The sequence below is a fragment of the Ambystoma mexicanum genome, chromosome 10 (assembly GCF_040938575.1).
Source record: "Ambystoma mexicanum isolate Mex_15411 chromosome 10, UKY_AmexF1_1, whole genome shotgun sequence".
Lineage (NCBI taxonomy): Eukaryota > Metazoa > Chordata > Amphibia > Caudata > Ambystomatidae > Ambystoma > Ambystoma mexicanum.
The window spans coordinates 316,245,594-316,270,351 of NC_090932.1; the positions used below are offsets into that span (position 1 = coordinate 316,245,594).

At 46.7% G+C, this 24,758-nt stretch overlaps 1 protein-coding gene across 1 annotated transcript in view; it reads left to right on the forward strand.

Annotated features, from left to right (window-relative positions):
• HTRA4 (HtrA serine peptidase 4) overlaps nt 1-24,758 on the forward strand; it is a 559,742-nt gene that overhangs the window by 457,413 nt on the left and 77,571 nt on the right. The window contains exons 4-5 of the mRNA XM_069617917.1: nt 3,971-4,165; nt 14,876-14,908. Of these exons, the coding sequence (XP_069474018.1) occupies nt 3,971-4,165; nt 14,876-14,908 (228 nt within the window). The remainder of the gene's footprint in view (nt 1-3,970; nt 4,166-14,875; nt 14,909-24,758) is intronic.

Here is a 24,758-nt window from a genome sequence, read left to right on the forward strand (position 1 = left end):
CATTCCCATGTAAGAACATATTCATATTTTCTTTGCCCGTAATGGTACTGTACGAAAACTTGCCCATGTTGGCTCTGCCAACATATGCCAGAATACCCCCATAATAGCATAATGTTTCTCCAGATAATGCCTGCTGGTGTTAGAAAGGGCAGGCGAGGCAGTTCTAGCAGGACCTGGTTTTAAAGAGAGGGCTCTTATAACAACAATATCATGTGATTTGCTTTACAGTTCATGCTGCAGTACAACTATACCCGTATCGCTTCCATAAAATAATACAAAGTCACAATGATGTTTCTTGTTGGCCTTCACACAGTTGTACCATATAGAGGTCGGTAGCAGGCCACAGGCAGTGCGTTCACAGGTCACCCCTCTTCATAAAGGACGTGTATAGTAATCGAGAGAAGGGGGTTGACTTCTGGCTCTGCCAATCAGGCTATCTCAGAAGCGCCAATCAAAATAGTCTCATTCTCTGACCCTTGGTTCTATCTATCATTCATTTGGAGTTTCTGAAATACACGCAGACTCTGTTAAACATTATGCATTTTTGGATGATGCTCAGGGGGGCTTTTGTCCTGGTTGTAGCACTGAGCTAGTTGTTGTTGCTGCAATAGGTGACATTAGACGCCTTGTGGACAGCAGAGGCATGGGGGCTTTGATCCGATTCCTACTAGATCTTTCTGCTGCTTTCGACACTGTTGACCATGCCATCCTGCAAGCACGTCTCTGTGATCTAGTTATCAGAGACTAAACTTTGGCCTGTCTCTCCTTGTTTCTTATGAGCAGATTTCAATCAGTGTTTTTGACGTTGGCAGTACCAGCATGAACCTCGACTACTTGCGGGCACCTCAAGGTTCAGCCGTTAGCCCCCTTTTGTTTAATCTTCACATGGCATGAGACTGTTGGCCAGCTTCTTTAGTTCTTTTGGGGTTTAGTCTTTTATCGGTGAAGGCAACACTCAGTTGATTTTCCTCGTAGGTCAGTCAGATAGGTCTCCGGCTGCTCGCTTTAAAGAATGTCTGGTGCAGGTCTGCTCCTCGATGACTACGAACCATCTAACGTGTGATATCCCAAAAACTGAAATCCTGCTCTGCGCCATCGCGCCTCATGGCGCTTTATCTCCCACATAATACAGCAGAGCTTTCAATTTCAGGTATGTGGTCTAGCGAGTTCTGGCCCACTTCCCTTAGTACCCGCCCTACTACATCAGAGAGAGTGAGGACATGGGGGTCTGGTTAGACCCCCTGCTCTTTCTCGATTACTACATTTTGACAGTCTGCAGAGTGTGCTTTTTGAATTCCCCTGCTCTAAAAAGACAATTAGAGTATTTCTCTTTCCCTCCCAAAATGCAGCTGCTCAACTAGTTTGTATCCAGCAGACTGGACTCCTACAATGCAATTTACTTAGGTTTGCCCAAATCTGGCATACACAAGTTGCAAATGGTCCAGAACACTGCTGCCAGACTTATCTTTCATCTGGGGCGCAGGTCCCATGTGGCCTCAACTACACTGGTTGCCGGTGGAGCAAATATTGGCGTTTGAGGCGTTGTGTCTTGAGCAGAAATCCTACAATAGCCTCGCTCCCGCCTTTCTCAAGAGCCGGTTCTGCCACTATTTACCTCCACCTCAGACCTCATCCAGGTTTCCCACCATTCCTAAGTGTAGCTATGTTACATGGGCTGGGTGTTCGTCTCGGTACAGGCACCTAGGCTTTGGAAATATTAACTGGTCTACCTCCACCTAATTGTAAACCACCTTGAATTCAGGCGCTGCTTAAACGCTTTATTGTTCACTCATTGATCTGGTATCTGAAATGGCCTTGTTATTGGGCAAGGTATCTTCCAGATCTTGATCTGGTATCTGAAATGGCCTTGTTATTGGGCAAGGTATCTTCCAGATCTTGATCTGGTATCTGAAATGGCCTTGTTATTGGGCAAGGTATCTTCCAGATCTTGATCTGGTATCTGAAATGGCCTTGTTATTGGGCAAGATATCTTCCAGATCTTGATCTGGTATCTGAAATGGCCTTGTTATTGGGCAAGGTATCTTCCAGATCTTGATCTGGTATCTGAAATGGCCTTGTTATTTGGCAAGATATCTTCCAGATCTTGTTTAGCGCCTACATGCTTTTTCAAGCTGATAGTCTGCGCATTATAAGCTCTAACACCAACAACACCAACACCTGCCAGCTCCTGTTATCCCAGTAAAAGGTATGCTTGAGTGGCATGGGAATATGTCATGACTTAAAAATAATATAGAGATTTGAAAACATTTATCATGCTTTTCTGTGGCAAAACTCTGAAGCACATAAGGAAAGCACCTTCCATCAGCAACGCTGTTAGGTTTAAGGACCATATTTGTGGTCTTTCAATTTGCAACCTCTAGCGAGGGAATCTCATTGGCTACATTCATAGCTGAAGAAGATTGAACCTGGTGCCCAGATAATTTAAACATTAGTGGGTCTCAGGCCTGAACCCCAGAAAGAAGACATTGAGAAATGGCTCTGATGATTGTCCTGTGGGAATGGACAGGCAGGCCTTGGCGTGCTTGCCTGCCAAATCTACGAGTGCAAGGCAGAATTGTTATGTTGCACTTGTATGAGTGGGGAGCCTGTACCCTGGGTGGTGCTGATCCAGATGCTCAGGTCTGTGTGTATAATTGCGATTCATTATCCTTACTGTGATTGGGTGGAGGAAACCATGGGAGTTCCATCATGTGCCAATAGGCCTCTCATTCCTGTGTGTATGGGGGGGATGGGGAGGGGAGGGTGGCAGCTGTTCTGTTGTTTGGGTGGAGAAGAAAGAAGTTAAAATATCACTGGACCTGTCCTTTTTTTAGGTTTCATCTCATAGTTGGCACTAAATGGCCGGGGCATGCAGGGCGAGGAGAAGTGGCCTTCAGGAGATAGGGGTAAGGTAGAGACAAAGGAGAAAGCACTGTAGGGTTGGGCTGATGGGTGGTGTTTGGCTTTGGATGTTACCAAACTCAAGAAGGAAACACAACAGGGTCCAGAGTTTGGGGGAACTCCCTCAAAAGGAAACCCGGCAGTCTTGGGTGGTTGGTCGGGAACCCACAAAAATGAAAAGAGGCAGGCTGGGGTGACGGGTGTGCACCAATCGAATAAGTTGAGTGAGTAGAGAAGAAAAAAAAGTGGCAGGGAAGTGGGCGAGTGTAACTGACAGGAGGCATTCTTGGGGGGAGGGCATTGTACGAGCAGCGCCAAAGTCATGCAGTTTGTAGCATGCTGCAATATGACAGAACTGCTGCAAACTGGCTTTTTCTGTCCCTTCTCGTCAGTTCCACTATCCCCTGCCCAACTTAACATAGTGCACCATTTAGACCTTGAAGACTGCAATATGTGGGGGAGTTCAACATCTAATGCATGCCTCTCTGCGTATAACTACAAATCAAGTGCACAGATAGGCACAGATAACAGGGTATTTCCAGGAGGAGCTATTTAAGCTATCATGTTTTGGAAAGCATTCATTCATGCCTGCCTGAGGAAGTGGGGAAATATCACGCAAGCTCGCAAATACGCTCAATAAATGACTTTTTTAGCTAATGAAGGTATCGACTTGTTGTTTTCTTTTGGATCAACACTCTATTCTCTAGAATTCTAACTGGAAGGCCCGATAATGTGAGAAATGTGTGCCTGCAAAGCAAAAAAATAAAACCTACTGCAGGTAACTTGAGATGACACCCCTCCTTTTGAGCAAAACTGTGCAACTTATCACATGGCAGATGCTGCCAAAATTCCTGTTGGGATACCATTGTATAAATTACAAAACTGTAAACAACTGTTGCTTAAAGCCTTTTTTATGTACTTGATGTCAACTACTCAAACTACTCTGTTAGTGGGAAAGTGCTTACAGGCAATCTTCTGAGGAAGTGCCATAAACATTGCTGAATGCCTGCGAGGAATACATCTGATTCTGGACTTTACTAACTTAACATATCAATTGCTTATTCCGCAGGCACCGCTCCCAGTGTTGCTGCTGGGGAGATCCTCCGATCTGAGGCCTGGAGAATTTGTGGTGGCTCTGGGGAGTCCCTTCTCACTGCAGAACACGGTGACAACAGGGATCATAAGTACGACACAGAGAGGTGGTAAAGAGCTTGGGCTCAAGGACTCCGACATGGAATACATACAGACCGATGCCATCATTAACGTATGTTTCTTATTCATCAACATGAGTCTCTGCAAATCACTTCATACGGATGCCAGCTAAATTAGAACTTAGCAGGCATTATTGAGTGCCTTTTAGCCCACATAATGCTTAGAATGCAGTCAATAATCTCTGATGTGGACCACAATGGTACGGCTGTAGCACAACTCATATACCTGGAATGCTACTAACGATATATGCCAATCGCCTACTAGCCATGAAGAGAGTCATTATCACGCAAGATAATTGGCCTTCCCCAACTCCCCTCTGCTTCACCTCGGTCATTATGTGGGAGGGGTGTGCGTTGGGGCAATTATCCTGTGACAGTGACCTCTCCATTAGTCTACAAAGCATTAACATTGTAACACCAAGGGTGTGATTACGCAGTTATAAAAATGTGTCATAAATGTTATTTCAATCATCTAGTAGTGATGTTACTCAATAAAGTAATAATATCGCTCAATCATAGGCACCGCTTTTTATACATAGCTGAACTCATCCTCTAAGTCCCTTTTACAGCAAAAGCCGTCTTCACCCTCCATTACCCTTCCAGTGTAATGCATAGGTCTACTTCACTGCACAAGACAGACCACAGTCTGCAGTGGCTACACCTGTTTCGACCACATGCACTCTCCACCTAGTGTAACAGAACGCTGCAAGCCATATAGAGAAGCCTTCCTCAGGCCGCAACCGCTCACTCAGGTGTAAGCACCCCATTATGCCATGTGTGCTTGTCTACACAGTTTCACATCACATCTTTTTAAATCAATGTATTATTCTAATTGTTTAAAGTTAGTTATGAAACTATTTTCCACTGTATGCAGCATTCTGTCATTAATCACTCTGGAATCAAATAAACGAACATACCCTTTTCAAATTCAGAATAAAGTCACAAAACGTCACTAGGTGTGGTGCCTGTGTCAAGGTCTTGACTGCAGCTTTGTAAACTTTGCTTCCATCCCCTATCAAGTGAGCAAGAAGTAAAACGCTTTAAAGGAACCCATGTTACCCATGATCGAGTCACATATACGAGCGGCAGCAGAACTCACGGTTACCCAGGATGGAGTCACCATGAGCAAGCAGCTGTGGAATGCATGTTCACCCAGGATAGAGTCACCATGAGCGAGCAGCTGTGGAACACACGTTCACCCAAGATACAGTCAACATGAGCAAGTGGCTGCGGAACCAGGTTCACCCAGGAAAAAGTCAACATGAGCAAGCAGCTGCGGAACCATGTCCAACCAGGATGGAATCGCCATGAGCGAGCAGCTGTGGAACCCACGTCCACCCAGGATGGAGTCACCATGAGCGAGCAGCTGTGGAACACATGTTCACCCAAGATACAGTCAACATGAGCAAGTGGCTGCGGAACCAGGTTCACCCAGGATAGAGTCAACATGAGCAAGCGGCTGCGGAACCATGTCCAACTAGGATGGAATCGCCATGAGCGAGCAACTGTGGAACCCACGTCCACCCAGGATGGAGTCACCATTTGCGAGCAGCTGCGAAACCCACTTTCACCCAGGATGAAGTCACCATGAGCGAGCAGCTGTGGAACCCGTGTTCACCCAGGATAGAGTCACCATGAGCAAGCGGATGTGGAACCACGTTCACCCAGGTTGGGGTCACCATGAGCGAGCAGCTGTGGAACCCATGATCACCCGAGATGGAGTCACCATGAGCGAGCGGCTGTGCAACCCACGTTCATCCAGGATAGAGTCAACATAAGCAAGCAGCTGCGGAACCAAGTTCAGCCAGGTTGGAATCACCATGAGTGAGCAGCTGTGGAACTCACGTTCACCTGAGATGGAGTCACCATTGGCAAGCAGCTGTGAAACCCACGTTCACCCAGGATGGAGTCACCATGAGCAAGCAGCTGTGGAACCCATGTTCACCCAGAATAGAGTCACCATGAGCGAGCAGCTGTAGAACCCATGTTCACACCGGATGGAGTCGCCATGAGCGATCAGCTGCTGCCTTCTTTGACCCTAAAGAAAAGGTTTGAGTGGGTGCAAGAGAAAATGTCATGCCTTTGGGATCTGTAACACCCTGGATTATTATGTCCTTCCAGAGCTAGTTTACTACCCTGGAGTTTTCAAGCACTAAACTTTACTTCACACAGTTCTTGCAACTTTAGAAAGATCGTGTAAGGGCAATGCTCTGGTTCTCCAATTACCTTAATCTTTCAACACGGGACCACACACTCCCTTCTCTGCCTGAATAGACCCGACCCTTTCACACATGCCCCCCTCGATAATTGGGCAGCCACTCTTTAGTACTCACTCCATTGGTCTGCTTCACAAACGAGAGAACACAGAGGCTGAAGTTTAGGGAGCCATAATGCGTCTTACTTCTCATGAGAAACCCTAACTAGACAGAGAGCTCAAGGCGGGCGGGAATTTAACATATACTCAGTACCACTACCACCTAACCTCCAGTGCTTCATTTTTCGAAGACCTATGCTGAATACCCTCCCACTAGACTGGAGGCATTGGCCAGATAATGGAATAAAACTCCCCGGGAGGAGGGTAGGTTTGCCTGCGAGACAATGTCGTCCTTTGGCAAGGAAGGTCTACCTTGAGTCGGTCTTATCAGGGCAGTGTGTGCACAGGAAAAATGGCACTGGACTTCTGTGGACTCACAGGATTTCTTCTCAGTGTACGGGGTGGTGCAGTGTGTGTGGGTGCGCGCGCGCGCTTCCTTGTAATTGTTCTTTTATCACTGTTGCTGTGTTGATGTAGGGCTGTTGAGAATGTTGTTTACTATGTTATTATTGTTTTCATGTTTTCTGCAATTAGTTACGTGCCAGATGAAGTAAATTTGATGGTGATTGATGGATTGGTTGGGGAGAGCTGACAATGCCTTCACCCTCCTCGAGTTAAAGGGGTATAGACATTCTTGAAACCATGGTGAAACTCATTATCCACGGCGAGCACGCGATTCCACATGTGGCAAAATTCGGGCCCGGATACTTGACCCTCTTTTGAACAATGCAATGCTCTTGTCTGGAGTATAAATATCTAACATCGATCTCAAGGACCTCACAAATTGGTGAAGGCAGCTTAAATTTAAATAAAGTATGTTTTGAAATTGACTGTAATAAAACCAATACTTCTTTAACTACACGGGGCCTTTCAATGTAGCTTTCGCTTTTGCAAGCATTTGCAAGGCTACCAAGTGCGCCTTCCATCACTGACAGCATAGCAAGGGAGGAAAGTGGCCATTCTCCGGGCGTGGTCTTCAGTTGTGTTTTCCACAAGTATTGTTTTTAAAAGAATCCCAAAAACGTTGGGTACAGGCATTCTGTTTAGACTGCATGTTAAGATCCATACCCTTAGGCATCCAAAAGCATTGGGGTCACAGAAGACACATAACAGAACACATCCTAATGTCACATCAGCGGAAGTGACATGAAAGGATCCCTGACCCCAATGACAGGCCGTCTTTTGTTTTATTTGAAACAATTATTATTGAAAACGTAAGGGTGAAGCTCAAATATGCTTTACTGTAACCTGCGAAAATACAGTACAGTATGTCATGCTAAAACATCTGTAGGCACATACGTTAGGTCGCAGCGTTTCCTAGCAACAACAAAAAGGCTTTGATTGCTAAGGCCAGCTACCCAGAAATCATACCCATAGCAGGCGATTTCCACCTTAAATGACTGACAGTAGTCCCTCATGGTGAGAGAGCAGGAAGTAGAAGGTTCAGTGGCTGCTTGGATGCACTGGTCAGTCAGTTGGATTCAGAGCCTGTGGGTGGCATTTACATTTCACAGAACTAGTTGGGCTACAGAAGGCCCAACTTCAAGGCTCAAATAACCGCACAAACTCAAAGAAAATAGCAAAACACTACTTTATTATCAACTCAATAAAGTAGGGAAACCTGGCGAGCATAACAAATCGCAGCTCACACACACTCAGAGCATTTCCATTACACACAAGGATTTATACCTCGATGTATGTCAGCTATGGCGTCATCCTACGTGGCAAACAGGAAGGGATTGGTTAAGGGAACATATATACCTATAGTTCATTTAGGTGTTAGTAATATCATTGGTTGCCCCTTATCTGGTAGGCACGCCTTGAACTACACCTAACTGCGTACAATACAGATAATAGCAGAATAACAGCAGCGGAATGGCTTCTGCAGCAATGTATAGTCCACCATTACTTAGGACCTCATGATTGGTTGGCACTCTCCTCCAACCCTGGACCTTCGACTCGTTAGCAGCACCTAAGCAAAACAAAACCCAGGTGCGGGGAACAACATCAGATAACTGCTCACTTGACTAATTAGCCTACCATCTCTTATCAGTTATGCCCTAAACCAAACCTTCTTCTTTGTAGTTGACCTCGCTGCCTGTTCTCTTCCTCAGAACTTTAAAGGGAGTGAAGGTACATTGCTATCTTTGTCTGGAGCTTTATGAATAGGCCTAGTTTTTTGGTCTTGCACCACGTGTGAGGAAACCATGATTTGTCCATTCTGTCCTTATATTTAGTGCTATTTGATTCAATTATATTAGGTGCTATTACACTCCATGGCCCCTGGAGACTTGGTTGCTCCGTCTTGCATATGTTTTCTGCATCTTTAATTGTATTTTATATGGCACTCGCAAATGTTCATTCCTTTACTTAATCTAAGAGAAATATGTCCTGCGTACATGGCTTATCCTCTTCGACTCCTCTCGTGCCTTGCATTTGATTCTTGGTGTGACATTCTTGATCCTGACCCAAACAAATATTCTTTGTTCTTGCACAAGTTTGTATTCCAGTGCTTGTCGGCTTTGCAGCCTTGGTCTTTCTGCTTCAGGCTTCTCGCTTACTATTATACGAAACTGATGTCCATTTTATTAACATGGCTGATTTACCCGTGTTATATTTCCTACCTTTAGTAAGCTTCTATATGTCTCATCTACATTGGGTTACTGCGTAAATACATCTACTGCATTTCTGCTCACTTATCTTCTCAGTGTATACGATTTCTTCGTATTTGCATGTATGTTCACTTTATCACTTCAGTTACATCTTCATTCTTTGAGTATTCATATATCGTTTAAGTGTGCCCTCGTCTCGTCTTGTCTCGTCTCTTCTCTTCGTGACGTCACTTTACACCTGTCAGACTTTACTTATAGTTCTTCTATATCCAGTGGTGTCAACAGACTTCCTTCCACCACATCCGTTCGAGGGTACATTCGATACGCTTGTCTGAGCGCATAACGTCTTTTATATCTTCGATGCAGTATTGGGATGATACCAGGTGTCATGCACAGCACTTTCTTTCTGTTCTTCCAATATGACGGAGGTCAGGGTGTGGGCTCTATGAGTGACATGCACATTTGCCTCTCTTCAACATCCAATAGGGCTATAGGGTGGTAGTTCCTGATATCTTGCTTGCCCCCTTTCTTATAGATGGAAACAGCATGCGCCATGTGCCATGAGTGCAGGATATTATTTGTTTTGATGATTTGCCCAATTAATAGTTGTAACATTTCACCCCAAAATGGCAGATTTGCCTTCAACATTATGTTAGAAACACTATCGGCCCCAAAGCTCTCAAATGTTTTAAAGATTTTGTGACTATCTCAATGTCCTCTTCTTGGAACTGAAAACTCCCTGCAGGCAAACATTTCCACTGCAAATCATTATCCTTATTCTGCTCATCAAGAAAAGCTTTCGCATGAAAATTGACCCACCTGTTCTCCGAGATAGGGTTTAGTTGAACCAGTTTCTCTTGGTTTCCCATGTCATTTATTTGTCCCCAAAAGAAACTGGAGTTCTTTAAACAGGCGTTTTCAATATCGTTTGACTATTCACTCGGGACATTTTGTGCTTATGCTTTTTAACCCAATTTCTATAATGTTGCATTCATTTTTGTTTCTCCTCCATGAAAGTGTGCTTATCAGCACACAATCCACCTATCTTACGAATAGTTGCCCTTATCGTACATTTCTTTTCCGAGATCTCGATATCAAAGAAATTAGTATGAACTTTCAACATTGAAGCCGTTTCCCTTATCGGCACCATATCACATAAAGAGTTGAGGGTTGCCTCATATGATTCGATTTCCCACACTGACAAATCCCAGCCCATCAAATGATTCTGGGCAGCATAAAGAGCAGTTACCAAATGCTTTTGAATATCGACCGGACCATTTAATTCTGTTACGGCCCTCATTGATGCCTAAACCTCTCTGATTCAGATCCACTGCATGTTCCTAAATTTCCACGTCCATATCCAAATTGGACCCGCATGATCGCTCAATTCCATAAACATATCTCTCAATGAGGTGCCGTTATTAAATATATGAACTGAGGCAAACATGTAGTCTTTATTTGATTCTGGCATGCCTCTGCAGCATATAGGTGGCATGGGAATGTCCCCTTCTATATTGCCATTCAGTTTATTCAGATTCCGCTCATTCTTGAGTATCTCCCACAATTTTCCTTTATTGCTTTTATCATTAAGGATTGGTAATTTCCCTTTATACGAGGCCGGGACATTAGGAGGGTCGTACCAGAAACAATTGAAATCACCCCCTAACAGTATATTCTCCCCTCTCCCTTCCAATATCCGCTTCGTAAAGATATCATTTAGATCCTCCCATTATTACTTGCAAAGTTGTTCTCGCTGGATCAAGTACAGCTTGATTAACAGAGGTGACCCACGAGAGTTCTTAAAGTCGCATTTGGCAACGAGTAAATTATCCAAATTAGATTATAATTCTGTTAATTCAATACAAATGTCATTCTTTACTGCAATTTGCAAACCACCAAACAGCCAACCTATTGATGCTCTGTCTGCTATTCTGTGCAACACATTTTACCCCTCCATTTGGGTTCTTGCACATAGCAATGTTTCTTGTAATAAGATCTCTTCACAATCCCTAATACTGGGGAACATCTCAGAGGCTGCTACAACATTATGTCCCTATAGTTCCATGAAATAATTTGTACAGCACTCTTGGCTAAAAATTGTTGGACTTTTGGGATGATGGAGATTTTGCAGAAAGAGCTGCGCGAGCCAAGAACAGTCATTCCCCACTGCCTCATTATATATGTGTGTACTACTCACCCGTCTCTGTCCTGTGTTACTTCTGGAGCAACTTGTTTTCAGATAATATCTGGAAAAGTTATTTTCCAAACAAATCAGCCCAGCCCCCTTTGTTTAATACACAGTTTACACGTATGATACCATACCCTTTTGTAATACTTCTGTCTCCTTAAAAATAATATTTGAAACTAAATGAGATTTAACATGCAGAATTACACAATTTTGATTATTACCTACAAATTCCACCAGCTCAATATGTGAAGTCTGTAAATAATTAAAGGCAGGTATGGGACGCAATAAGATGAGTTCTATTTAATGGACAGTCATCACGTTCTGCAAATATTGTCTCAAGCTGAATACGTAGCAGAGTTGAGCCTTGGGCCAGTTCCAGTCTGTTAGTCTCCTCATTATCTGCAGATAACATACCAGATGTGGCAGTTGCTCTTACTCTCCTTTCACCCAATGGTTCTAACATTTCTATAAGTGGGTGCCTTATGGTCTTTACCAATTCCTCCTCTGCTTCCCTCTGCTGCGATGTCACATTCCTCTGTAGGATTGGACTGATCCGATTGCTGTCTTAACATATAGGAGGAAATGTCCTCCTTTATTGGTATAATTTCCTCCTCACTTCTGGTTTCTTGGCGGTCTTATTTTCCCTTTACACTTTTTTTCCTTTCTCTTGATTGGTTATTTATAAAGCACTTAATACCCAGAGGTTTCTAAGCGCGAACCCAGGGATCGAACCTGTGTCGCTCTGTGTCGTCTTGCTTCCAAGGCGAGCACTTTGCCCTTGAGCTTTCCGCCCATGAGGGAGATTATTTTGGAGGATTCTATAATTGGGGAAGGGACCCCTTCTTGTGACCATAATGCTCTCAGGAACTTAACGCAAGGATCGATTTTTGTTGGTTTTTCCTTGCTTTGGTTTTTCTTTTTGTTGTTCGGCCTTCTTACCCCTTGCAGATGATTGCGGGTTAGATTGTTCACTAATCTCAATCAGGTTGGAAGTAACACTCAGTCTTTCTTGCCGACCGATGTAATCAACACAATATCTGATTCCTGAAATGTGCCCGCGAGTAAGTATTCCCCTGCAGATGTAGTTCTGTCATTCAATAATGACTCCTCGTGGTTAACTGTCTGAGTGTTGTGAAACTCTCCGGGTAATCGTGAGTAATTCTCTAATTCTTCTGGGATGTCTTTCAAGAGGACTGTATGAAAGCCCACTCCGTCCCTAATAGTATCATACAGCCTTACTGAAGATTGTAGAACCAGTGTGAGCGCTGTCGCCGGAGTGGCCCTCATGCCAAAAGTTAGTATGGGCATCACCTAACCGAGTTGGAGATGTGTCATTGCGATCTTATGACCCTCTGTTAAGCATCTGCTTCTGGCGTAGTGGTCAGGTCCTGTGCTGCGCTAGAGAAATCCAATCTCCTCCCAATTTCCCCATTCTTTTTACCACTATCTATAGTATTTTCCATTGTTAAGTTCTTGCACATCTCCAAGAAAGGGGCGTTCAGTTGGATACAAGGACTGAATAGATACATTTCCTGTACCACCCGATTAGGTTACTTCACATTTTTGACCTCGCCAGTAATCTGCGTTCTCTCTTGTGTCCTTTTATTGGCTGTGTTGTATTCTACGACCTGAACCTTTAACAACGTCTGGCATTTTCGCAAAATGCTCTGTTTTTGTGTTTCGCAGCTCTTGCAGTAATTGTGCAGCTTAGTTCCATTCGCCCTCTCTCCTTTTTCAGTGATAGTTTGGCATCAAGATGAGTCTTAACTCTCTAACCCAGCGTACCCGCCATTTGCATCCGATCCTGCTCCTAATTTTCTCCGAAAGCAATGCCAGTATCTAGTATCAGTGACCCATCTTGATCTTTGCCACGATGCAAGTACAACGTGGGTCATTCTTGCAATGCACTTGAAAGTGTGGCAAAGAACTGCAAAGCTGGGAGAGGTAAGCCTGTTTACGTTGGGAGGCGGGCAGGAAGTCGGCAGTTAGGGGGCATTTGGGGAGCAGGGAGAGGAAGGGACAGTCCAGAAACGGAAGCAGAGGAAGTCGTCCTCCGGCAGGTGACACCAGGGACGTCATTTAGGGGTTGCCAGGGGCCAGACTTGAGATCTCTGTGGTGTCCCTGGCTACCCCTGTGATCTTCCTTGCTACCCCTAAAGAAAATGGGGGGAAAAGTTTTTTATTTTTTTATTTTTTATTTTTTACAAATTGAAGCTCCTGGGCTGTGGCCAATGTCATGTGACTTTGTTTGTAGAGTGGCTGGCTTTCTTGTTCAGGCTTCTTTAAAAAAAAAAAAACGGGGTTCCACAAGTGTAACACTTTAAGCAGTTACCCTAAATAAGAAAGAATAGGAATACCAAATAATTTGTCTTTCTGGAATTCTATACAATAATTGCTAGACTCAATTTTTTATTTCAGGCACACTTCAGGGGGTGAGTCACTGATTTAGTCTGTTCTTAAACACCTCAAATTCACAAAGCAGACAAAATACTCCAAAAAGCATTTAGAGTAGAATAAGCACCCATATTGGACTCTGTATTGTGCTTTTCCGCAAGTTGCAGTTATAGCATGTTATTTTCTGCCGATACATATGGTGATCCATTCTTGTATGAAATATATATCACGTTACAGTGATATAGTACCATATTTTTCATAGTGTACTTAAAAACAATACTATGTGATGCCACTTCCTGTTTTGTCAAGGGGTAAGCGGTCGTGTTCTATCGCTTTCCTTGACGTCTCTTCAGGGTGGGGTCAAATGACATAACTTCGTGTGATGTCATCAGGGGTCAAGAGTCATGTGATGTCACTTCCACTACCCCTAGCATTTTGGTAAAATTACGTCCCTGGGTGACACAGGTAAGTGTGGGTGTGGCGGTTGGGGTATGGGGGCAGGGGTGAGGAGATTGAAGGTGGGTGTAACCTACACCCCCTCCGTGAGTGCTAGAGGCAGGGAAGGGATAGTAATGGGGAGATTCCCATTGAAGAGGCAGGTCGGAGTGGGAAGAGGTGGCGAGGGAACACGCTTTGATGTATTTACTGTACACGAACAGCTTGTGCAGTAAATACATCCCAAGTTCATACAAAGAATTCTAGTATCATTCTGGTGCGTCAGCATACCTGCTCATCCATCTCTACTCTCAAGCAGCAGCTCATACCCACCAAGCTACTTTGTGCCAGGGTTCTTTGAAGTGCAGGTGCTGCCAAGAATAGAGGTTGGCAAAATAGGCTGCACCAAACCATGCAATGGGCGCTGGAAGTAGTTGCAGTAAGAAAATAGCAGATGCTTTTGAGAGTTTGTGGCAATGTGGGTGTGATGGCAGAGAAGGTGCTGTGGAGCAGATTCCTGTCCACCATCTCCTTTACTCACTAATCTGCCCAACATCCCGGATTCTGCTCAGTGCTTGCTGTCCCTCACTTTGGCCCCTTCTCCCATCCTTTCCTCGTCAGGAAAGCCTCAGGTGGTCAGAAAATATGGTATTGCTATAGATCCCAAACCTTTGCACACCAGGAATACTTTTGAAGGGGTGGCACAACTCTAAGTCATACTACTATACTCATGTAGAATGAGAAATGAATAACAGAAATAGTGCACTCGTATAGTGTGAGAAATGAATAACCATGTATATTTTTTTGCCTTTGTTTATAGTATGGAAACTCTGGGGGCCCCCTTGTGAATTTGGTAAGTTTAACTTTCCTTTCATCTGCACTTGTTCACAAAGCTTGACATTCTTTAGAACTCCTTTGAGATGTGTTGTTTTGTAGGTTGACAGCAAAGGGTACCACAAATGAAATCAAGGACACAAATATTGGGTACACATTTGTGAATAAAGTCCCAAAAGCAGTTTTGTGTTACATTCGCCTTTTTTTATTATTCTTTTTTTTACTTATTTTACTAGTGCCCTCAAGGTTATCTTTAATAAAAATGGAGGATCCCAATTGATTGTGCCGGGTGATAGGGTAAATGTAAAGTTACATAATCCTCAAAATAGCTAGTACCTGTCCTAATGTACATTTAATTTTCCAAAATGCAGTAAATGTATCTCTTCAACACACTGTCAGCTTCAATAGATGAGCACAATGCAATGTGTACTTACTATTATTAGCACCCAGGGGAGAGGCGCCAACCAATCAGGTGGCTAGGAATACAGGCATTACCACATGGTACAATTTGCATTCCACGCTAGCCAACGGCTCCTCGCAACCAGGCTGCTATTTTCCACAGGCCCCTGCGACTTCCAACAATGGCCCCTGCTGACCATAGCCCCCACACATGGAATCCACCCCCACCCCTGCACACATCTAACTCACACCCCGCCACACCCTACCTGCGCACCCGTTCCCTCGTTTTCCACCACTTCATCACCCAGGCCACCCTAGACAGCAAAAATAGAGGTTGTTTCTGTGTCCATGGCGGCCGTCTTCATTTGCATTCTCAGGGGGGCAGGTGGGAACTATTAGCATACCGGATGACTTGCCGCGTGCCAATAGCAGTATATACCTCGGCTTTGGCCTCTAACTTGAGTCTGAGGGCCGTTTACCCTCCGGGACCGCCCCCTCCTAGTGGTACATTATGTAAATAAGTAATGAACACAGATCATTTGCAATCTGTGGTGGCCAAGGGCCACATCCTGAAGAACATGACAACTAGATAATTTCAACTTCCATCCGTGTCCCCTCGCCCCAACTCCAGTGTCGCTATGCTCCGCAAGGTCTGAGTATATTGAAGTGGTTGTCGGGCGCTCAGGTACTGCTTAGTCGATAGATGTTCTAGCAACTTTCTGGGAGAATCAGTGAAGATAGAGATTGAGTATAGGCATGCGGCACTCCCAGCTGTAGAAAATGTAGGTTTATGGTAACGGAAGGCAAAGAATTGATTGCGTCACCATGGCAAACCTAGGGGGATAGGGAGGATGAGACCACAGAAGTTATGTCTATCCCCTTTGCAACATGTGGTTGTACTAAGAATTTATTTGAAATGGATGCAGAACGATATTGGAATGCATGAAGAAGCCGAATGAATGACTGTTGTGACTGTGGCTTTGCCTTTACTGCAGTATGGGCAAGAGCAACTGAAAATACACCCCAGACCCAGATTCTCAAATTCATTTGATCCCAAACGCACATGCGCACACACCCCACATTCCTTCTAATTAGAGGTAAAAACCAAAACAGAAGAACTCACCCTTAAATATGATTAAAACACTGGATGTTCATTTCAATGTGTATGGCCTCTGGACAGCCAAAATAAAACTCAATGTCAGTAATTAGACTTAACAGAGATCTTCAGTTGACATCTAAGAAAATACATCTGCCTCATGGGAGTCCTTATTTTCATTCAATCACTATTATTTTAATTGGTTGCTGAGGGTGCACAGGTGTCCCTTTTCTAGGTGTGCAAAAGTCTAAGGTCCAGCAAAGAATGGAAGGACAGACAGACCGCCTTCAGAAGTGCCCCGCACCTGCAGGCCAGGTAGGACAACCTCAGGATTAACAACTCTCCTACGGAAGATGGAAAACTTTAGTAGTCTAATTGGAGTAGAAGAAGGAAATTGTAGGTTAAGTCCCCTTTTCTTCCCAATGAAAATATTCCCAGGAGCCAAAAATGCAATGCGAAGGATACAAGATAAACTTTTTAAAAAATGATTTATTACAAAATCTGCTTAAGCAGGGAATTATCCGCAGATATTCAAGTTCTAATGGTTTGAGTACAGGGTTATATTAGGTCTTACAGAAAGCAAAAAGCAACATTTTTTAATAATGCATCTGCCTGATTGGCTGCTTGCAAAAGTAACATAAATGGGTACATTCCTTGTATATCTCCATTGGTCTGTTCTGAACATGTGATACAATAATTACTTATTCCCCTAAAAGATTGAACGATATGCAATAGATCTTTTCAGACATCTCGGGGGAGGTGCAGTTGTCTAATTAAAGTATCGAATGTGTTTGAATTTGAATGGATTTTAATGGAAAAATCGCAAGGAAGATGTAATGAAGAAGACTCCTTGGCTGGGTCAATGAAGAACACATTGAGGTTGTTAGGAGATGTATTGAGAGCCCTAGACCCAGATGTTAAAGATTTTATATTTTACTCACATAAAACATATTCCCATGGTCCATATAATGGAATTCAACAGGTGACTAGTCAGTCAAAAATGCCTGTAGTTGGTGAATTAATTCTCTGAGCATACCTCTATACTTGGAGATCACAATGCTTAAGATCATTTGGTTATTTCAAAGAAAGAAAAAAACATATTGGATAATATTTTATATTCAGTAGGAATTGGGGAATTTCAATGGCTTGCATGTGGGATATTTTAAACCAATGTTGCTGTGCCAGATGAAAGCTGTAATGGGTAGATTAAGTGTGTGTTTTGTTGCACATGCATTGGTAAAAAACAGAAATAGAAGCCTGAAGATAGAGCTTAGGAGAAATGGCTTGCAAAATGTTCTGAAAGCTAGCTAATAATAGTGTTTTTTGAACACACTACTAGTCAAGAAAACAGAAGGCGCTTCATTGCGTGCCTGGTGGTGCAGCAAAAAGGTTGTTGTAATTCCATTGTCACCACTTTTACTGCACTGCTGAGTTCCAAATGTCTGGAGGTAAAATGGAGGATTCACCTACAGCAAAAAGCTGGAGCTAAATCCTGCACATTACCTACAACAATCAGCGGATTTATCACACAGAATTGCTGCTCACAGTGAATCCACCAAACATCCCCATGGAGTCCTGCAGACTCAGAGAATGGGGATTATGCATCTCACCATACCACTACACTATGTAAGAACATACTCTGATTGGTTTTGATCTAATGTCAGGATAAAAGCCACGCCACAGTAAGAAAACATGTCCTTTCTGGCTGCACAAATGCCCCCTTTAAAGAAAGCTCATCTTTTATTTGCCCTTAACACCAGCAAAAAATGAAACGACACAGTAAGAAATATTTTTCTTACTGTCTGCACAAATTCCCCTCTCCTCATGTAAAAACAACACCCATTTTGGCTTTTCCCTTAATGCCAGTAAAAAGTGCCATTCCCCATTAACGAAACATGTCCTTGCTGACTTCATAAATTCCCTCCCCTTCCCCATCTGATCATGTTGTTTTTGCCCTTATTGTGAGTACATAATTCCATGCCGCAGTATGAAAAGATCCAGGCTGACTGCTCCATCATAGTACACCCCCGACATCCTACCACCTCCTCCACATAATAACACTCAACAAGTTGGATGTGCTTTGCCCAAAAATGCCCTAAAACATGCCATCCTTACAACAGGTTGATGTATGAGTGAACAGAAACCAGTTGCAGTAAAGGGTGGTGCTACAGAGAGGAGGGACCAAAACAGGCAAGGCATTGTATACATGAGAGTGGATCTGTAAGGGAGCATCTACAATTTATACAGTGCATGTTTTCATATAGTATAACAGATGGTACATTTGGGTGAATGAAGAGTCACTGATGGGTGGAGGGGACGAGGGGAGAGGGGCTGCACACTCAAGGGAGAGGAGGTACTTTTTTAGCACCATCTTCAAACTCGCCACTTTACAGATGGATTTGATGTCTGAGGACAGAGAGTTCCACTGGTGAGCGGCAAGTAAGGAAAAGGCACAGTAGGGTGAGGTAGCACTGCAGATAGTATAGTGCAGGGGAAGTGTAGAGAGATGGAGGCAGACATGTCAGGAATGCCAAAACATAAATTAATTTGTAAACAAGTTATAGGAGTTTAAAAAGGGAGTGGTTGCGCATTGATAGCCGTCATAGCTGGAGTCGATCACTGGAGTTGGGAGCAGATTGGGGAAGAGGAGAATGTGAGTGGCAAAGGTGGTCTCATCCAGAAGGGCACACCAACAAGCAGGCTGGAGCAGTAATATAGGTTGTTGCTGACAATTGTGGAAATTAGGTCCTTAGCAGAGAGGTTCTTGACTTTGGCGAGAGGGGATATTTGGGTGACTTTTGGTATTTTGACTTTAAAATAAATCTGGCACATTCCTTTTTACACATGGTTATAAGGATACATTTTGGTCACTTGTCACAACAAAGAGGTGTGAGGGAGATTACGTATTAATCTTATTACGTTTTGTGAGCATCAACCCTCAAAAAAGGTTATTAGACTTTAACAAAATAAACAAAGGCTTAAAAACAGGAATCTAATTCAAGGAGGAGCACCACACCTTCAGAAATCCTTGAGAACAAGAACTTCCATAAACCAGATACTACTAGTCACTAGGAGAATTCAACCTAATGACCATCACGACAATGTCAAAAAATACTCTTTATTCATACACAGAATATAAAATACAGTTGTTCAAGGACAATAAATTCACTGATTTGTCAAAAAGTACATCTTCATACAACAGACAAAGGACAGGTACATATAAAAATATAAATAAACAAGAAAGTAAAGACTTCCTTCCTCTCTACACAAGGCTCAAAATGCGATAACTGGTATGGCCTTGCTAACAGAAGACAAATGTCAATCACCAATCTACTTCTACAACTCACAATTGATCCATTCAAAACCAAACTAATACATACCCACTCATTCCAACATGTTTCATTCCTCACACACACATCATACTATAAAATCTAGGGAAATTCATCAGGGCAAACAAATGTCTAGGGAACATGTACAGTATACAATAGAAAGGTTATAGTCACAACAGATAATAATCTAGTGGCAACTTGATAGCGGAACCTACAGCTACTTATTACACTGTAGAGCCCCAAACTCGGTAGCAGCTTCAAAGTTTGCTGTCTTGTGGAAGAAGGTAGAGGTGGTTCTCGCCCAAGGAAAAAAAAGGGTGTGATGGTGAACGCTATTAAGTTGATCATCAATCGCAGGAGATGAAAGCAAACACACACCCTGATGAATAACTGTGTAGTTTTCACATGGTTTTCGTAGCTGCTGTATCTCGCTGAAGTGTCTACCAAATCCAATTTGCTATAGGCATCTGAGCTCTTATCTTCACATCAATGGGAATTCGTGCTGAATTCTCTCTACCAAGCCTGCACGGACTGCAGAGTCTGAGAATATATGGTGTTGGCGACTGTTAACAGCCCTTAAATCGAGTTCGCTTTCAGATGTTTCAGGTTATCAGAGACCTGGTCGGATCAATCAAAATTCGGCTGTATTACCTCCCTGGTTACTCGAAAGAACTCGTAACGTGACCCGACTAATGTGTCTCTTGATCGAGGCTGAGTGAACCGGCAATCCTCTCGTAAAGCGACCTCCTCCTTCCCGCAATCAACGAGGTGGTCTCATCCAGAAGGGCACGCCAACAAGCAGGCTGGAGCAGTAATCTAGGAGGTTGTTGCTGACAATTGTGGAAATTAGGTCCTTAGCAGAGAGGTTCTTGACTTTGGCGAGAGGGGACATTTGGGTGACTTTTGGGGGCCGATTCATGGAACAAACGTGCGCCGAAAATCTACGCGCAAGCAGGCGCAAGCAGGCACAAGCAGGCGCAAGCGGAAAAAAAGAGGCGCACGCGTGCGATTCATGGAAGTCCCTGCGCGTGTCTTCCTCGGGATGTGCGCCAAACCCGTGCATGGCGCACAAGTCACTGCACATCGCGAAAGGCGTGCGCGACGCGCACAGTGAAAGCGCACAACCGCAGCGCACACACCAGAAAGTGGGCGGGACATGGGGCGTAACGCGCGGAATGGGGAACAACACGCGAAAATAAGGGCGTAACTGGGGATGTACTGCAGGGAAGCAGACGGAACGCCCACACGCACTCGAACCACACATATTCATGGAATCGAATAGGGCAAAGCCACGCACAGCCAAAGACACGCACAAGCTGAAACACGGCCGCCACACGAAGGCAGGCGGTAGAGTCCCAGCGCATCAAAAAAGTGACGCGCGGGAAGTTAAATACGCGATTGAGCGGGGTACGTGGATTTCAGGGGTGCGCAAGAAATTCTACACGCGATTGGCCTGGGTACGTGTATTACAGGGGTGCGCGAGAAAATCTACACGCGATTGGCCTGGGTACGTGGATTTCAGGGGTGCACGAGAAAATCTACACGCGATTGGCCTGGGTACGTGGATTTCAGGGGTGCGCGAGAAATGCTACACGCGATTGGCCTGGGTACGTGTATTACAGGGGTGCGCGAGAAAATCTACACGCGATTGGCCTGGGTACGTGGATTTCAGGGGTGCGCGAGAAATGCTACACGCGATTGGCCTGGGTACGTGTATTACAGGGGTGCGCGAGAAAATCTACACGCGATTGGCCTGGGTACGTGGATTTCAGGGGTGCGCGAGAAATGCTACACGCGATTGGCCTGGGTACGTGTATTACAGGGGTGCGCGAGAAAATCTACACGCGATTGGCCTGGGTACGTGTATCACAGGGGTGCGCGAGAAATGCTACACGCGATTGGCCTGGGTACGTGGATTTCAGGGGTGCGCGAGAAAATCTACACGCGATTGGCCTGGGTACGTGTATTACAGGGGTGCGCGAGAAATCCTACACGCGATTGGGCCTGTGCGAGTGGGGCAGTGTATTACGTGGGTGTGCGGGAAGTTGAAGAGGTGAATTGCCAGTGTGGGTCCTCCCAGGTCTCCCCTCTACCCCCTCCACGACCTCTGCAGGCAGCCCACACCACAGGGGACTACCCTGCACCCCTGGTCATGTCCCGCAGGCAGCCCATCCACCATGGGCATGCCCCCCAGCCAGGCCACATGTCCCCTTGCACCCCCACCCCCCAGCACCGTGGGGCACCTGCCAGCAGGCCCCCAACCATGTCCCACTCATGTCCCCTTGCACCCCCACCCCCCAGTCACCAGGGGCAGCCTCCACCAGGCCCCCACCCATGTCTCACACCACCCCCACCCCTCCAGTCACCAGGAGCAGCCTCCACCAGGCCCCCACCCATGTCTCCCACCACCCCCACCCCTCCAGTCACCAGGGGCAGCCTCCACCAGGCCCCCAACCATGTCTCACACCACCCCCACCCCTCCAGTCACCAGGGGCAGCCTCCACCAGGCCCCCACCCATGTCTCCCACCACCCCCACCCCTCCAGTCACCAGGGGCAGCCTCCACCAGGCCCCCACCCATGTCTCCCACCACCCCCACCCCTCCAGTCACCAGGGGCAGCCTCCACCAGGCCCCACACCACCCCCACCTCTCACACCACCCCCACCCCTCCAGTCACCAGGAGCAGCCTCCACCAGGCCCCCACCCATGTCTCCCACCACCCCCACCCCTCCAGTCACCAGGGGCAGCCTCCACCAGGCCCCCACCCATGTCTCCCACCACCCCCACCCCTCCAGTCACCAGGGGCAGCCTCCACCAGGCCCCCAACCATGTCTCACACCACCCCCACCCCTCCAGTCACCAGGGGCAGCCTCCACCAGGCCCCCAACCATGTCTCCCACCACCCCCACCCCCCAGCAGGCCCCCACTCATGTCCCCCTGCACCCCCACCCCCCAGCACTGTGGGGCACCTGCCAGCAGGCCCCCAACCATGTCCCACTCATGTCCCCTTGCACCCCCACCCCCCAGCACTGTGGGGCACCTGCCAGCAGGCCCCCAACCATGTCCCCTTGCACCCCCACCCCCCAGCAGGCCCCCACTCATTTCCCCCTGCACCCCCACCCCCCAGCACTGTGGGGCACCTGCCAGCAGGCCCCCAACCATGTCCCACTCATGTCCCCTTGCACCCCCACCCCCCAGCACTGTGGGGCACCTGCCAGCAGGCCCCCAACCATGTCCCACTCATGTCCCCTTGCACCCCCACCCCCCAGCACTGTGGGGCACCTGCCAGCAGGCCCCCAACCATGTCCCACTCATGTCCCCTTGCACCCCCACCCCCCAGCACTGTGGGGCACCTGCCAGCAGGCCCCCAACCATGTCCCACTCATGTCCCCTTGCACCCCCACCCCCCAGCACTGTGGGGAACCTGCCAGCAGGCCCCCAACCATGTCCCACTCATGTCCCCTTGCACCCCCACCCCCCAGCACTGTGGGGCACCTGCCAGCAGGCCCCCAACCATGTCCCACTCATGTCCCCTTGCACCCCCACCCCCCAGCACTGTGGGGAACCTGCCAGCAGGCCCCCAACCATGTCCCACTCATGTCCCCTTGCACCCCCACCCCCCAGCACTGTGGGGCACCTGCCAGCAGGCCCCCAACCATGTCCCCTTGCACCCCCACCCCCCAGCAGGCCCCCACTCATGTCCCCCTGCACCCCCACCCCCCAGCACTGTGGAGCACCTGCCAGCAGGCCCCCAACCATGTCCCACTCATGTCCCCTTGCACCCCCACCCCCCAGCAGGCCCCCACTCATGTCCCCTTGCACCCCCACCCCCCAGCACTGTGGGGCAGCTGCCAGCAGGCCCCCAACCATGTCCCCTTGCACCCCCACCCCCCAGCAGGCCCCCACTCATGTCCTCCTGCACCCCCACCCCCCAGCACTGTGGGGCACCTGCCAGCAGGCCCCCAACCATGTCCCCTTGCACCCCCACCCCCCAGCAGGCCCCCACTCATGTCCCCCTGCACCCCCACCCCCCAGCACTGTGGGGCACCTGCCAGCAGGCCCCCAACCATGTCCCCTTGCACCCCCACCCCCCAGCAGGCCCCCACTCATGTCCCCCTGCACCCCCACCCCCCAGCACTGTGGGGCACTTGCCAGCAGGCCCCCAACCATGTCTCCCACCACCCCCACCCCTCCAGTCACCAGGGGCAGCCTCCACAAGGCCCCCACCCATGTCTCCCACCACCCCCACCCCTCCAGTATACACACTGGATGACTGGAATGAGTGGCAGGTGAGGGGAGGAGGAATGACACATGAAACTAGGGAATGCACGAAAATGTACAACCTGCATGAACACATACACAATCCAAACAAACTTGGACATCATTGTCATGGCCTTCTGTAGTCCAGGCTCAGGTGTGGTACGAACCAACCACCCCCTCTAGGGTTTTGGCACCTGCAAGTTCGGGGTTTACACAGGCATCCGCAACCCCAGTGGGGAAAGAGGGTCAGGGAACGTTGCTTGGATAGGCACGGGAAGCAGGAACACCGGGTAGAGGGTACAGGTTTCATAATTGCATAGGATCACGGGTGATTAGGGAAAAAAACATACCAAATAGGACCACACATACATCCGTGCATCAGTACACTCCCCAGCAAGCCTATGCAGGGCAGTTTGTAAGGAAAACAACAAGACACTTAGCTCTGGTTTTGAGTGCTGGCCTCCTGCCTGCGCACTCTCAGGGCCGGTTACAGGAGCACTGCAATGCTGCAAAGAGAGACACAGTCAACAACCTGTATGTGCCAATTACACGAAAACACAACACAAAACATGCCCCATAGCAACAAACTACTCTACAAACAGACAATCAGTGCTCGATGCTTCGTACCCATATATAACATCACCCCTGTGACAGGTCATACACAGTCAATGCAGTAAGTCAGGCGCTGGTGGGTGCGTGGCAAATGGAACACCAATGTGTCACAATTCACACAACATGCAATGTTCCCTGGGTAAGCAGACAGACCCATATGGCAAGCCATGACT